The sequence below is a fragment of the Microcaecilia unicolor genome, chromosome 3 (genome assembly GCF_901765095.1).
Source record: "Microcaecilia unicolor chromosome 3, aMicUni1.1, whole genome shotgun sequence".
NCBI lineage: Eukaryota > Metazoa > Chordata > Amphibia > Gymnophiona > Siphonopidae > Microcaecilia > Microcaecilia unicolor.
The window spans coordinates 101,081,078-101,097,125 of record NC_044033.1 but is presented as its reverse complement, the minus strand read 5'-3'; the positions used below and the strand labels follow the sequence as shown (position 1 = coordinate 101,097,125).

The following is a 16,048-nucleotide window of genomic DNA, read 5'->3' as shown; positions in this document are numbered from 1 at the left end:
AGGCAGCATTGCTCACAAAGATCCTAAATTAAATATAAGCCTCCATAAAAAGAAGTGTTTTCAGATCAGCCTTAAATTGATGTAGGGAAGATTGTAGCCTGAGGTGGGTTGGCAGTTGATTCCAGAGTGGCTACCCTTGGACAAAAAATGGTATTTCTAATGGAGGTATACACCATATCATGGGGAAATGGGACAATAACTGGTGTTGTTGCGAGAAACGCAGTGATCTAGAGGGACAAAAAGGGAGTAGTAGGTTGGTGAGGAAGGAGGGTTCACCAGATTTCAAGATTTTAAGTACAAGCAAGAGGAGCTTATAAGTAATACAACATGAGATGGGCAGCTAGTGAGCAGCCTTCAAGAATGGTATGACATACTCAAATTTCCATGCGTCCTCTGCAGCAGTCTCTCTTGAGTTGCTGTCTCAAGATTACTCCATATGCCTTCCCTAGACAACTCCAATGAAGCGCATCATGACGTGGTGGCTATATCCAAGTCATCTGGAACATGGTATGCCACTATCACCACCTTCGTGGATAGTGGTGGTGACGAATGCTATCCTTTTGGGCTGGAGAGCACGCTGTGTTCACCACAGTGTGCAGGGCCGATGGAATAAGGAGGAAGTATGGTGACAGATCAGTTAACTGGAGCTCAGAGCAATTCTTGTAGAGGGCATTACAGTAATCCAAACGATCCAAACGGCTTATGACAAGTGAATATACGAGGATGTTAAAAGTAGAGGCAATTTAGCAGAGAACAAATGGTCACTATCATTCTGAGCTTAAAGGAACTCTTAACCACAGCAGATATCTGAGGCGTAAAAATAAGGGAATTATCAGTGAGTACTCCCAGAATCCTGGTGCTTTCTACCGGTGAAATGAGGATGGATCAAAGTAGAATAGAAGTCCTAAGAGATTTGTGAAGGTTAAGCAGTACTTTGTTGGCTTTTAGCTTGTCCATCACCTGAGCTAGTTTTTGGTTAAGGGTCAGTAGGGTCGATGGTACCGAGAACCAGAATGTCATCAGTGTATACAAATGCTGTGAAATCTAGGGAATGAAGAACGGCAAGTAAAGGAGCTAGAAAAATATTTAAAAGTGTAGGAGAAAGGATAGACCCTTATCGTACTCCAGAGACTAAAGAAGGCTTAGAAGTGGATGTACGTGTATGAACTGTGTAAGCACGCCCTGAAAGAAAAGGAAGAGAATCAGGCAAGAACAGTGTCTTTGATTTATACCTATTTGAGAAAGATGGCGGAGGAGAAAGTGATCAATCAAGTCAAAGGCAGCAGTAAGGTCCAAATAGCACTCAAGGCAAAAAAAAACCACCCAGCATGTGCCCCAAACAGTCATCAAGCAGTCCAACAGTCAAGCCAGCCAGTGTACTATCAATCTCCCTTTTAGGTGAGCACTGAGGCAGTTCTCTCTGCAAGGAATCTGACAGGTGAGACAGCCGCCAGCCTTTATCCACACTTTTCTACTTTGAAGGCCCCCCCCCCTGTCTTGACACCACCTGCAGCACTTGGAGTGCCGTGAGTTTCTTTCAGGCCTCCTTCGCTGAGAATACTTTTGTGCTCCATTGACAGTAAACACCAGTCCTGTTGGGAAAAGCCAGTGGTAGAGAAGGGACTCAGTTCGCAGGAATGCCGTAACCCCCCGAAACTCTTTACACTTCAGTAGCGTCACAGGGGAGAGATCAGGAAACAGTTCCACTTTTAAATCCTTCCACTGGAATTCCTTTACCTCTTACGCCACCATTATAAGCTGCTGCTTAATTTGATAGTCTTGCAGGCACACAACTATATCCTGGGGCTGCCCTTTGTGCCATGGACCAAATGCTAGAGGCATGCACTCCTCTCTCACCTCGCCTAGCTTCGATGTCTGCTTGTCCTGCGCCAAAAGGGCCTGGAGCAACTGTTGTACTACCACTCTGCTCCGGGGCGTTGAAGGATTCGGCTCCCAAGAAGCGCCGATGCCGGGAGGATCGCTCACCCTCCATTCAGGGGGTGTCGGTCTTCGGGCAGCCCAGTACTGCCTCCTTGACCTCAACAGATTCTGGACCCGATTCCTGCACTGACCCCGCAGCCTTGCTCGACAGCGACTCTGGACGAGCTCATCCGAGCCATTCTTCCAGGTCTGCTGGAGGGGTTGCTGCGTCAGCCTGTTCCAGTGCCGGTGGTGCTTGCGCCCTCGGTACCGTTGATGGAAGCAGCAGCTGGCTCAAGGCCTGTGGTGAGGTCCCCGACTCCGGTGCCGCCTGCGGCATCGGCGTCGGCTGCCACCCAGGTCGACTCCCCATCGACATCGCTGGAGGGAGCTTCATCACCGCCGGCATGGGAGTCGACTTCTTGGCAACGCCATCGAGGACATGGTTCCTCGGTGTCGAGACGGGCCCGGTTTCAGACTGCAATTAGAGAACTCTTGTCCGATACCAAGGAGGATGCCTCGTGAGATGAAGGAGAAGATCCCAGGTATTTCTGTTCTGAGGGGTCTTGTGGTCTTCCTTCTGATCCCACTCCTTCGCCAGAAAGAAAGCTTTCTCCTCCGGAGAGTCTTTCTTTCTCTTCATTTGTCCGGGAAATGTCTGTGGCTATTCCCTTCCCTGTGGTATCTGAGGATGAGCCCAGGACTGAGATGCTCAAGGTCCTTGACTATCCTTCGCCACCTAAGGAATCATCCACTGTTTCTTTGCACAATGTCCTGAAAGAGACACTTCTAAGGAACTGGATGAAACCATTAAGTAATCCCACCATTCCCAAAAGAGCTGAGTCCCAATATCGGATTCACGGAGGACCTGAGTTGATGAAGTCGCAGTTAACTCACAACTCTATGGTTGTGGATTCCACTCTCAAGAGAGCCAGGAGTTCTAGAGATTTTGCCTCAGCGCCCCCGGGACGGGAATCTAGAACCCTGGACTCTTTTGGGAGAAAGGCCTATCAGTTCTCTATGCTCATGTTCAAGATTCAGTCATACCAGCTCTACACGAGCATCCACAAGCGGAACAATGTGAAGCAACTGGCGGACTTGGTGGACAAGCTCCCTCTGGGGCAGGCCAAGCCTTTTCAGGAGGTGGTCAGGCAACTGAAGGCGTGTCGTAAATTCCTGTCCAGGGGTGCTTATGACTCTTTTGATGTTACATCCAGAACCGCTGCTCAAGGTATAGTGATGCGCAGACTCTCATGGCTGCGTGCCTCTGACCTGGATAATCAAGTCCAGCAGCGGATTGTGAATGTCCCTTGCCAGGGGGATAATGTTTTTGGTGAGAAAGTCGAGCAGGTGGTCGATCAGCTTCACCAACGGGAAACCGCTATGGACAATCTCTCCCGCCAGGCGCCTTCAGCTTCTACCTCATCAGGTAGACGATTTTTCTGGGGAAGGAGGAATACTCCCTATGCCTACAATAAGCGTAGGTACAATCCTCCTTCCCTACAGCCTTCTCAGGCTCAGCCCCAGCACGCTCGGTCTCGTCAACAGCTTGCGCCCAAACAGGCCCTCAGCTCCCCAGCAAAAGCAAGGGACGGGCTTTTGACTGGCTCCAGATGAGCATAGCCGCTATAAAAATGTCCGTACCGGACGATCTGCCGGTTGGGGGAAGGTTAAAATTTTTTCACCAAAGGTGGCCTCTCATAACCTCCGACCGGTGGGGTCTCCAAATAGTCCGGCTCGGATACTCCCTCAATTTGATCTCCAGACCTCCAAATTGCCCACCGGGAGCTCAGTCCTTCAGCTTCCAGCACAGGCAGGTACTTGCAGCGGAACTCTCCGCCCTTCTCAGAGCCAATTCAGTCAAGCCTGTTCCACCGGGGCAAGAAGGGCTAGGATTCTATTCCACGTACTTCCTTGTGCAAAAGAAAACAGGGGGGATGTGTCCCATCCTAGACCTAAGGGCCCTGAACAAATTCGTAGTCCGAGAAAAGTTCAGGATGGTTTCCCTGGGCACCCTTCTTCCCATGATTCAAGAAAACAATTGGCTATGCTCTCTGGACTTAAAGGATGCTTATACTCACATCCCGATACTTCCAGCTCACAGGAGGTATCTTCGATTCCATCTGGGAGCGCAGCACTTCCCGTATTGTGTGCTGCCCTTTGGTCTGGCGTCTGCACCCAGGGTATTTACAAAATGCCTGGCAGTAGTTGCAGCGTCGCTATGTAGACTGGGAGTGTATGTGTTCCCTTATCTCGACGATTGGCTGGTGAAGAACACCTTGGAGGCAGGAGCTCTACAGTCCATGCAGATGACTATTCAACTGTTGGAGCTACTCGTGTTTATTATAAATTACCCCAAGTCCCATCCTCTCCCTGTTCAAAGATTGGAATTTATTGGAGCTCTGCTGGATTCACAGACGGCTTGCACCTGTCTCCCCGAGATCAGAGCAGACAATCTTCTGTCTCTAGTTTCCACGGCCAGAGCGGATCACAACTCAGCAGATGTTGATACTTCTAGGCCATATGGCTTCCACAGTTCATGTGACGCCCATGGCCCTTCTTCATATGAGATCTGCTCAATGGACCCTAGCTTCCCAGTGGTATCAGGCTGCCGGGAATCTAGAGGATGTAATCCAGCTGTTCACCGAATTTCGCAAGTCCCTTCAGTGGTGGACAATTCAATCCAATTTGACCTTGGGACGTCCCTTTCAAATTCCTCAGCCTCAAAAAGTGCTGACAACGGATGCATCCCTCCTGGGGTGGGGAGCTCATGTAGATTGGCTTCACACTCAAGGAGTTTGGTCCCTTCAGGAAAAAGGTCTTCAGATCAATCTCCTGGAGTTGCGAGCGGTCTGGAACGATCTAAAGGCTTTCAGAGATCGGCTGTCCAATCAAATTATTCAAATTCAGATGGACAATCAGGTTGCCATGTACTACATCAACAAGCAGGGGGGTACCGGATCTTGTCCCCTGTGTCGGGAAGCCCTCCAGATGTGGCTTTGGGCTCACTGTCATGGCATGCTTCTCCAAGCCACATATCTGGCAGGCATAAACAACAGTCTGGCCGACAGGTTGAGCAGGATTATGCAACCTCACGAGTGGTCGCTCAACTCAGGCATGGTTCGCACGATCTTCCAAGCGTGGGACCCCCTTGGTGGATCTTTTTGCCACTCAGATCAATCACAAGGTCCCTCAGTTCTGTTCCAGGCTTCAGGCCCAACAACAGACTAGCGTCAGATGCCTTTCTCCTGCATTGGGGGAAGGGCCTTCTGTATGCCCCATCTCTGGTGGGGAAGACTTTGCTGAAACTCAAGCAAGACTGCGGAACCATGATTCTGATTGCTCCCTTTTGGCCGCGTCAGATTTGGTTCCCTCTTCTTCTGGAGTTGTCCTCCAAAGAACCATGAAGATTGGACTGTTTTCCAACCCTCATTACTCAGAACGAGGGGGCACTTCTGCATCCCAACCTCCAGTCTCTGGCTTTCACGGCCTGGATGTTGAGAGCGTAGACTTCGCCTCCTTGGGTCTTTCTGAGGGTGTCTCCCAAGTCTTGCTTGCTTCCAGGAAAGACTTCACGAAGAGGTGTTACTCTTTTAAATGGAGGAGGTTTGCCATCTGGTGTGACAGCAAGGCCCTTGATCCTCGCTCTTGTCCTACACAGACCCTGCTTGAATACCTTCTACACTTGTCAGTCTGGTCTCAAGACCAACTCTGTAAGAGTTCATCTTAGTGCGATTAGTGACTTTCGTTATCGTGTAGAGGGTAAGCCTATCTCTGGACAGCCTTTGGTTGTTCACTTCATGAGAGGTTTACTTTTGTCAAAGCCCCCTGTCAAACCTCCACCAGTGTCATGGGATCTCAACGTCGTTCTCACCCAGCTGATGAAAGCTCCTTTTGAGCCACTGAATTCCTGCCATCTGAAGTACTTGACCTGGAAGGTCATTTTCTTGGTGGCTGTTACTTCAGCTTGTAGAGTCAGTGAGCTTCAAGCCTTGGTAGTGCATGCTCCTTATCTCAAGTTTCATCACAACAGAGTAGTCCTCTGCACACACCCTAAGTTCTTGCCAAAGGTGGTGTCGGAGTTCCATCTAAACCAGTCAATTGTCTTGCCAACATTTTTTCCCCGTCCTCATACCCGCCCTGCTGATCGTCAGTTGCACACCTTGGACTGCAAGAGAGCATTGGCCTTTTATGTGGAGTGGACAGTCCTCCCAAATGTTTGTTTCTTTTGCGCCCAACAGAAGGGGAGTCGCTGTTGGGAAACGCACCATTTCCAATTGGCTAGCAGATTGCATTTCCTTCACTTATGCCCAAGCTGGGCTGACTCTTGAGGGTCATGTCACGGCTCATAGTGTTAGAGCCATGGCAGCATCGGTGGCCCATTTGAAGTCAGCTACTATAGAAGAGATTTGCAAGGCTGCGACGTGGTCATCAGTCCACACATTCACATCCCATTACTGCCTTCAGCAGGATTCCTGACGCGACAGTCGGTTTGGGCAGTCGGTGCTGCAGAATCTGTTCGGGGTTTAGAATACAACTCCACCCCCCATAGACCCAATTTTGTTCTGTTCCAGGCTGCACTCTTAGTTAGATGTTTTACTTCGCAGGTCAATCCTTGTTATGTTTTTGCCGTTGCAAGGCCCAATTGACCTTTCTTTGTTGTTTTGAGTGAGCCTGGGGTGCTAGGGATACCCCATCAGTGAGAACAAACAGCCTGCCTGTCCTCGGAGAAAGCGAAAATACTTTACCTGTAGCAGGTATTCTCCTAGGACAGCAGGCTGATTGTTTTCACAAACCCACCCACCTCCCCTTTGGAGGTGTTTCTTCTCTTGTATTTGCTTTTGACCTGAGCGGGGACTCGCGCGCGCTGCGCGGGAAGACAGCCGCACATGCGCGTGCCCTTCGTTCCAGAAGGCTCTGGCAAAGCTTTGCCTATTTTTGCTGAGAAAATTTGCCGTTTCCGGGCCGCCTTGTCGCTGACCCATCAGTGAGAACAATCAGCCTGCTGTCCTCGAATAATACCTGCTACAGGTAAGTATCTTCGCTTTATTTGATATGGTTTATTACTGCTATCACTAGACTCTAAACAATTTATAACACTTAAATATACAGTTACATTTTACTCATCATATAAAACCATCCCCTTCATTTTTCCATCCCTCCATCCCTTATCCCACCTCCTACTACCTCCTCTCCCAACCGAAAACCATTTCTACTCCTATGATAGATGGTTGCCCATAGGCCTCAACAAATAATCACCCCTCTGACTGTTGTGTTGAGATTATATTTACGTTTTGCATTTTTTTTCTTTTATAGACGATCAAAGGAAGAGTATGAGCAAGAACAGCGAACTAAAGTTACAAAGGTCAGTTAATTGTCTTTTTTTTTCTTAAAATTGTTTAAAGTAATAGCAGACTTTAAGAGATAACAGAATAAGCCCAGAGGATTGTTAGTTACAAAAAATGAAGAAATAATGGCAGCATGATCTAGGAATACAAAATAGACTCTGGTCCTCAAAGTTCATGCCTCAATAAATTGGTTAGTCTATAAGGTGGAACCTGCCTCTATCAATGTTGTTACACCAGACTAACACAGCTACCCCTTTTAAAGTTTTTACCAGAAAGTTCTCATACTTCTGAAAGGCCAATGAGGTGAAATCTGTTCCACTGGAAGAATGAAGGCAGAGTTTCTGGTCTTGAAAAAGACAAGTGGGTTCCATCCTATCCTAGACCTAAGGGCTTTGAAAATGTTTCTGTTAATAGGCAAAGTTCAAGATGGTTTTCTTGGGCACCCTCGCCCTAACCTCCAGAAAGACTGCTTATATTCTCTGGATTTAAAGAATGCATATACTCACATAGAGATACATTCAAATCACCGGAAATATCTCAGATTTTTGCTGAGAAAACTGCACTAGTCGTAGGGCACTCTGCTTTTTGGCCTCATGTCAGATTTTCGAGTATTCACAAAATGTTTAATCATAGTGGCTGTGCACTTCCACAAGCTGAGCATACATATTTCCTTACCTGAAGGATTAGTTGATAAAGAGCACACCTCAGAAAGGAGCCCAGAGATCTTTGGGTTGAAACCATCCGATTGCTGAAGTCGGTAAAATTTGTCATAAGTACATAAGTAATGCCACACTGGGAAAAGACCAAGGGTCCATCGAGCCCAGCATCCTGTCCATGACAGCAGCCAATCCAGGCCAAGGGCACCTGGCAAGCTTCCCAAACGTACAAAGATAAATTACCCAAAGTTTCAGTGAAGCCCGTCACTTTAAATGGAGTTCATAGGAGCTCTGCTAGACCTGACTCACACAAAGGCATTTCTTCCTGGGCCGCATAGCTTTGCCAGTGCATGTAACTCCTTTGACATGCCTCAGAATGAAGCAACCCCAATGGATTTTGAGCACACACTGGAATCAGGCCGCTCGAGTTGTGGGACATAGTCTGCATCCTCACACTTCTATGGGACTCTGTCCTGATAGATTGATCATTTCAATTTGGCAGAAGGAATCCCCTTCCAAATTTCTTCTGTTCAAATATTGCTCTCTAGAGATGTGTCCAAACTGGGTTGAGAACCCCTTGTAGATAGGTTTCACACTAAGGGCCAGTAGTCTCTGGAGGAGGAAACATTACCAGATACATTTTCTAGAATGTATGGAATGCTTTACAGGCTTTCAGAGATCCGATTTCCAATAAAATAATTAATCAGGTTCTGTGTACTGCATCAACAAGCAGGGAGGAACAGGGTCTTACCTCCTGTGTTGGAAAACTGTCAAAATCTGGAACTGTCAAATGTGGAACTCTCATAGCCACCTACTTAGCAGGGAAAGACATTTTCTTAGCATACAAACTCAGGCAGGTACTACACCCACACAAGTGGAGACTCGGATGATTTTTCATGAGTGTGGAATGCCCACACTCATGAAAAATCTCTTCACCTCTCCTTAAACCCCCCCCCCCCCCCCCCCCCCCCCCCAAAAAAAGAAATTCTCCTTTTCTGCTCCAGGACAGGGTCACATGTCAAACTAACCTTGGACAACATTCTCCTGCATTCTCCTGCATTAGGGAGAGGGTTTATGTATTTGTACCCTGCAGTCACTTCAAAATCCTTTTTCTGTCTGGTTAAAAAACTACTGCTATGGTTTCAGCTTTGGCTGAAAGTGACTGTATGTTTTTGATGGAAGCCAAAAATTTGTGTTTTGTCCTGTTTGTTTCCTTCCCTCTCCCTCCCCTCTGAACAAGCGTTGCCTCTCCCTCCCCTGTGGGTGCTCCCCTCAGGCCTAGCTTACAGTCCGTGGCAGTCTAACATAAGTACATAAGTATTGCCATACTGGGAAAGACCAAAGGTCCATCAAGCCCAGCATCCTGTTTCCAACAGTGGCCAATCCAGGTCACAAATACCTGGCAAGATCTCAAAAAAGTACAAAACATTTTAGTACATAAGTAATGCCATACTGGGAAAAGACCAAAGGTCCATCGAGCCCAGCATCCTATCCCGAATAGCGGCCAATCCAGGTCAAGGGCACAAAGGTCATAATTAAGGATATTGTTTCAAAGATTGGATATTTCATCAGAACAATATAGTCAAGAGCCAAGCTCTGGCTGAAGAGAAGAACATTTCTTGTAAGGAAGAGATGTGGCATAATAGGTGCCAGTTACTTTTTACGGGACTTTGAAATTTGAGCAGAGAAGGTGTTAGTGCAATATTGTTAGTTATACATGCTTGAAAATAGTGATACTGTTTAGCCTTGAAAATCTGAAACGTGTTACGTTGTGGAAAGTCAGTAGAATGTAATAGTATGAATGTATGAATGAATGGTTTGATTGGGTGGTAAGGACAATTAGTATATGATATTGATATGAGGATATTATTAGGTTATATACAAAGATTTGAAATTTGAGTAAAATAAATACACAGAGAAATATATGAGAAAATTATGGTGGTTACTAAAGGGCAAATGATATATCTATACAAGTAACCAGTATAGGAGTTGGAACTCAGGATTTAGTATAATAAATATTCATTATGGATATCCTGAAAACCAGTTGGTTTGCGATCTTAAAGTACTGGAGTTTGAGACCCCTACTTTAAAGACTCTTATCAGCGGGATACAAAATTACAGTGATTGCTTCAATTGTTAATTATTATTTAATTGAATTTATATTTTGAGATAATTTTATCGTGTTATACATTTATTTCTAAAATAATGCATAACAAAAATTATTTTCTTATTTTAGTCTTGTAGTAAAATATTGGATTCATCAGAAACTTCAAGAGAAGAATCTTCAGGATATTTAAGTGAAGCTCCAAAAAATATGTCATTTGAAGAAATGGAAAAAACTGCAATATTATCATCAGGTACTACATTTAGATTGAAATTATTTATATGTGTAATTGGGTTCTGTTAAATTTGCATTATCATCAAAACTGTTGTTAGAACATGCACAATAATAAAACATTCTATTTTTCTTTGCATGAGAAACTTCTGAGAAAATTAAAAAGTCATGAGATAGGAGTCAATGTCCTTTTGTGGATTAGAAAATAGAGAGTAGGGTTAAATGGCCATTTTTCTCAATGGAGGAGGGTGAATTGTGGAGTGCCACAGGGATCTATACTGGGACAGGTGCTTTTTAGTATATTTATAAATGATCTTGAAATTGGAATAACGAGTGAGGTGATTAAATTTGCAGATGACACAAAACTATTCAAAGTTGTCTAAACATATGTGTACTGAAAAATTGCATGAACACCTTAAGAAACTGGAAGACTGGGCATCCAAATGGCAGATGAAATTTAACATGGACAAATGCAAAGTGATGCACATTGAGAAGAATAATCCAAATCATAGTTACCTGATGCTAGGGTCCTCACCTTGGGAGTCAGCACCCAAGAAAAAGATCTAGGTGTCGTAGACAATATGCTGAAATCTTCTGCCCAGTGTGCGGCAGCAGCCAAAAAAGCAAACAAGATGCTAGGAATTATTAGGAAAGGGATGATAAATAAGACCAAAATACTATAATGCCTTTGTATTTTTCCTTGTTGCAACCTCACCTTAAGTATTGCATTCAGTTCTGGTCACCGTACCTCAAAAAAGATATAGCAAAACTAGAAAAGGTTCATAGAAGAGTGACCAAAATGATATAAAAGATGGAGCTACTCTCATATGAGGAAATGCTAAAGAGGTTAGGGCTCTTCAGCTTGGAAAAAGAGATGGCTGAGGGGAGATATGTTTTAGGTCTACAAAATCCTGAGTGGTGTAGAACGAGTAGAAGTAAATTGATTTTTTACTCATTCCAAAAGTACAAAGACTAGGGGACACTCGAGGAAGTTACATGAAAATACTTTTAAAACATTTATATGAAGTCCATAGCAGTGCCCACGGGTGCACTATTGCTCTCCTGGGATGTCTGGGGAACCAGTCTGCTAAAAATGCTGGCCCCTCCTACATCCCAATGACTTGATTTTGTGCATTTTTAAATTGTGTGGGGTTTTTTTTCCAAAAAAGGCCTAAAAAGATAAATGCAGAAAGCACAAAACCTTGTTTGAAACAGTATTTTTGAAAAAAAAAAAGACGTTTTTCTTTTTTCAAAAATGGGTATATTTCCTATTCGGATTTGATACGTTTAACACAAATGGTCCAAAGTCCAACTTAGATGCACTATCGAAAATGCCCCTCAGTGTAACTTTGTAAGTCTAAATGCTTTGAAAATACGCCTCTATGTAGCTTTGTAAGTCTAAATGCTCCAGGTGTATAGCTAGTGTAACTGAGCCTTCCTAAATGTAAGGTGTGTCAGTGCTTGATTATGCTATTATTCTATCATGGATTCTGGGTGCACCCAGATGCCATTATTGAATACGTTTTCACTGTGTGATGTCAGGGTCCTAAAAGGAAGCACCACCTTAACTTATTGAGTATTCTTATTCTTTAGGCTATGGATTTAGCCTTAATCCTAAAGATAGTAAAGATCTAGAAGTAACATCACACCTGCTATTTGCAGATGTTTATGTCTGTTAGAACTTATTTTACTGTCTTTTGTAGCAATTACAACAAAGTTGTTTACTTAACATAACTCAGAAAAAGCAGAAAGGAACTCTAATTTAATAGGACAGAAACAGAGGCCTTAGTATAGAAATGATAAAGACTTCATCAGTCAGGAGATAGCAGAAGAGGAGCTATAAGGGCAGCATCAAGAAAAAAATAAGTAAACAGACAAAACGGGCACAGTTTCTTAGTCCACTAAATCAATGAGAACAGTCCTTACTCTGGGTATGCTAAAGTGAATAAGTGCATTTTAAGACTGGACTGGAATTTCTCCAAGGACAAGAAGAACATTGTATTTTCACATGTGGGTGATGTAATCTGATGAAGCCCGGCACGGATGCTATCCAGTGTACTATTTATAGAAGCTTTTGCTGGCATCAGTCACGCATGTGCCTTCCCACCAGTCTCATTCATGCTGGACCAGCAGTTGTCTTTTTTCCCGTGGGGCTGAGAGGATGCTTTACGTTCTCTCCATAGCTGTTTTTTTTCTGTGCAGCCTTCCCTGACTTCTCTGCTTTTGCTGTCAGTAGCATGGGATCATTTTAAAGATTGTTTCTCATTTTGTTTTCCTTTAATTCTCTTATTAGTTTTATTATTTTCAACATTTTAAGATTTCCTTTATTTTTCCACGGCTCACAGCTAGTTAGCTGTGAGCTCCTGGTAAGGACTTTCTCTCTCTTTTTTTTTTTTTTTTTAAAATAAAGACATCATTGAGCCATATTTTGCTTTGGCTATTTTTCCCATGTCACAAAAAAATCCCAGTGGTTTTAAGAAGTGTTTCCGATTCAGCAAAGGTCATGTCTGTGACTGAGCCGCACAACTGGTGCTTACCGTGCCTGTGACCTGACCAGCGAGCCTGTAGCTCTAAGCTGTGTTCTGATATGTAGAAGAGTCAAGAGGCCTTGCAGGAAAGACTTTTTCCTGCATCTAAGTCCAGTCCATCGACATTGAAATCGGAGGCATCAGTCTCAATGACTCCTGCGACAGACACTGGGGACGCTCCAGCACTGAGGAGTTCTCCACTTGCCTTGAAGTCAAGTGTCATTAGTGCCCCTTGTTCTGCGTTAGGTTCTTTCGAGTATATCTCTGTCAGACATAGAGGCGGTCAAAAGTTATGACATAAACTTTATTCAAATAAGTAAATCATGAATCATACATCACTGCTTGAGTTGCAGACAACATCTTCCACCAGCGACTGGGAGGTTTTTGGGTTGCAGCCAGGCAGAGAGTCTCAGCGGACACAAGGGGCCTGAGTAGCACATCTGCTCCCGTTCTGAAAATTAACCTTCATCTGTCTGTCTTTAGCTCCCAGCTTTTATACTGACCAATAAACATGATCTCATTTAATTGAATAAGGCTGACGTGTAGTTAAGGATGTGACAGTTTCTTAATGCATCCCCAGGAACTGGCCAGGTTTCCAGAGATTCATGTGAACCATCATCCTTAGCCCTAAGCATGTTGTCATTCCATTTAGTACAAATTACTTCATCATTTAATATGATAATGCTATAATTCCTGTCCTGAGAGTCCATTATGTACTTTCAAGAGAGCATTAAATATTTATATGGGAGTCCATTATGTACTTCCAAGAGAGCATTAACTATGAAATCATTATGTACTTTTAAGGAAACATTAAATATGACAACAATACTTAGGCAGAACTCAATGTCAAGCACAAAACTTTTCCATTACATTCCATCCGTTGATATTGAGTTTTGACCACCATAACAGATTCGCATAAATTTGGGTTTAGTTTGATACCTTTGTCTGCACACGGTCAATAATCCAGGGACACATTGAATGCAACAACAGAGGCCAATTAAACCTCCATTCCTTAGCGTATGCAGCAGATGAATCCAAGAACTGGTGGGTTGTGTCCATCTACCAGCAGGTGGAGATAGAGAATACAAAGCTGAAGGCAGTGATACCAGACAGCCAGCTCCTCCTTCACCTCAGTACATCTCTATCTCCAGCAGGTGGTGGACGGCGCTTCAGCATCTCCTCGATTTGTCTGTTGGGGATACTCCTAGGTCCTGTGTGCCAGTTGAATTTAGGGGTGTCTGGCAGGTGGTGCCGACTTTGGAGACATATTCAGTCTTCTGGGTCCCTGCTTCACCCTTTCCCCCCCTGGCCTCCTGGTCTTTAAAGCGCTAGCCTTCCTCACCAGTTAAAAAAAAAGAGAGAGCTCCTGTGCCTTCATTCAGTGTTTAAAAAACAAACAAACCAAAAAAAACCCAGAAGAAACAAGATTTCTGACAGGACCGGGCAGTACAGAGTTTCCCTGTCTTAGTGTTGTGCTTTCAGTCTGTGTGCCAGTTAGGCAGCAGGCTGCTGTATTTGTGGGACTCTGCTTCTCCTCTGGAGACACCTGCTGTTCGGTGAGTCCCTGCCTTTCTCTTTTCATGCTTTAATGTGGGCAACGCTGGTATTTGAAAGCTGTTCCCGCTGCGGTAGCAGATGCTCTGCAGTGGGACTCTGTGTGGTGGTGGTGTTTGAATGCTGGGGAGGTAAGTGCTGAAGTTCCCCTTCCTCGAGCAGCCTTTTCCCGTGCTAAAATGGCGGGAACGTGCACCTTTTTGCTGGCGCGGCCCTTTCTTTTCTCCTATCAGCTCTGGTCTTTTCCCACCCTGCAGCCTTGATGTGGGTGGGGGGGAGAGGAAGCTTCTCCTAAAGGACCTTGTGTTCCATTAGAGACTGCTGGTACAGGAGATTCCCCTTTATTTCCTCCAGCCTTTGGTTTCCTTTACCAAAATCACTGTTGAGTTAGAAACAGTTTGTATGTAGCTGGGGCAATGGCACAAATTCTTCTCAAACTGCCCCCATTATGCAAGGGGATCCAAGGGAAGAACAGAGCTACTTTAAGCTGTTTCTATATCTTCTGAATCTGAGCAGGATCTCCTCTGATCTGGGACCCTTAATTTGAACCTTTCTTCTTAAGAGAGCTTGGCCTCAGTAGCCCTTTTCGTGATTGGGGGAGTTTTTATTTCCATCTTGTGCAGATGGGTTCTAGAGGACTAAGTTTTTTCCCGAAGGAATCTGATGGTCCTACGATGGATGTGCCTTGTTTTTTTCCAGGATGTACGTCAGCCACTGGGGGCTTCTCTGGGGCAGGGGACTTCTGACCCCCCCCTCCCCTCCCTCCTCCAAGCCCATTCTGCTGCTCTGTATGCCTATATGTTGCAGAAGTCTGGTAGGGGAACTAACAGCTCCTTTTTAGTTCAGCCTTTGGAGTTTTCTGGCTTGTTCCCTGTCTCAGTCTCTCTGATGGACCCTGCCCCGAAGAGGGGATGTTTTTCCTCCAGCTCAGCAGTAGGGTCCTTTTCTCCCGTCTTCCTCTATTCGGAGGGAGTCTTTTCAGGGCAGTCCCTTTCTGCACAAAGGCAGCAAGAATCACCTGAACTGGAAAGCCATGTTTGCCTATAGCAATAGGCCTCGCTGTCTGTGGTGAGTTTAGATTTTCTTAAGAGTTCCTGTGTTGGCTAAGGCTGTTCCTGGTGTGGGAAACAGTGAACAGCATCGGAGGAGGGCTGCTTGTATGTTGGGCCGCTGAAAAGTCCTATTTAGTGTTTTTATTTTCAGACTTTTTTGTCCCCTCAGTTTTTCTATGAGGGAAGTTGCTTGAACAGCTTGGAAATTTCCCTCTTTCCTTTGTGAAACTCTTTTTATACTGGCAGTACAGGCTTTGCCTATGAGCACACCACCTCAGCAGGGTTGGGCCTAGCTGGTTTCTACTTGGATGGGAGACTGCCTGGGAATACCAGGTGCAGTAGGTTTTCTTTTTTTTTCTGCACCTTTTGCTCCTTTACAAATGGGAGTTTCTAGGCTTAGTGCCTTTGGCTCCACCTTTCTGTGGGAAATGTTACATATTGTTATTTTCTGGGGCTAGTGCTCTGGTCTCCATGGTAACCATGGAACCTCAGTGCTGTGTCATGGGGGCATTTGCTCCAGGTGCAGTAGTTTCAGCCTTTGGAACACGGTTGGCTTTCAGCCTGAAGATCACAGGTTTAAGGCTGGGTTGTGCATCATACTAGAAGTTGTGACCCTCAGCGCCTTTTCTGTGGGGCATATTTTACTTCCCTCTCT

The 16,048-nt window shown here is 45.0% G+C and overlaps 1 protein-coding gene across 3 annotated transcripts in view; it reads left to right on the top strand.

Annotated features, from left to right (window-relative positions):
• Positions 1-16,048, top strand: part of CFAP36 (cilia and flagella associated protein 36) — a 294,401-nt gene that overhangs the window by 141,124 nt on the left and 137,229 nt on the right. For all 3 annotated transcript variants that reach the window (XM_030196218.1, XM_030196217.1, XM_030196216.1), the window contains exons 6-7: positions 7,237-7,285; positions 10,161-10,281. In XM_030196218.1, the coding sequence (XP_030052078.1) occupies positions 7,237-7,285; positions 10,161-10,281 (170 nt within the window). The remainder of the gene's footprint in view (positions 1-7,236; positions 7,286-10,160; positions 10,282-16,048) is intronic.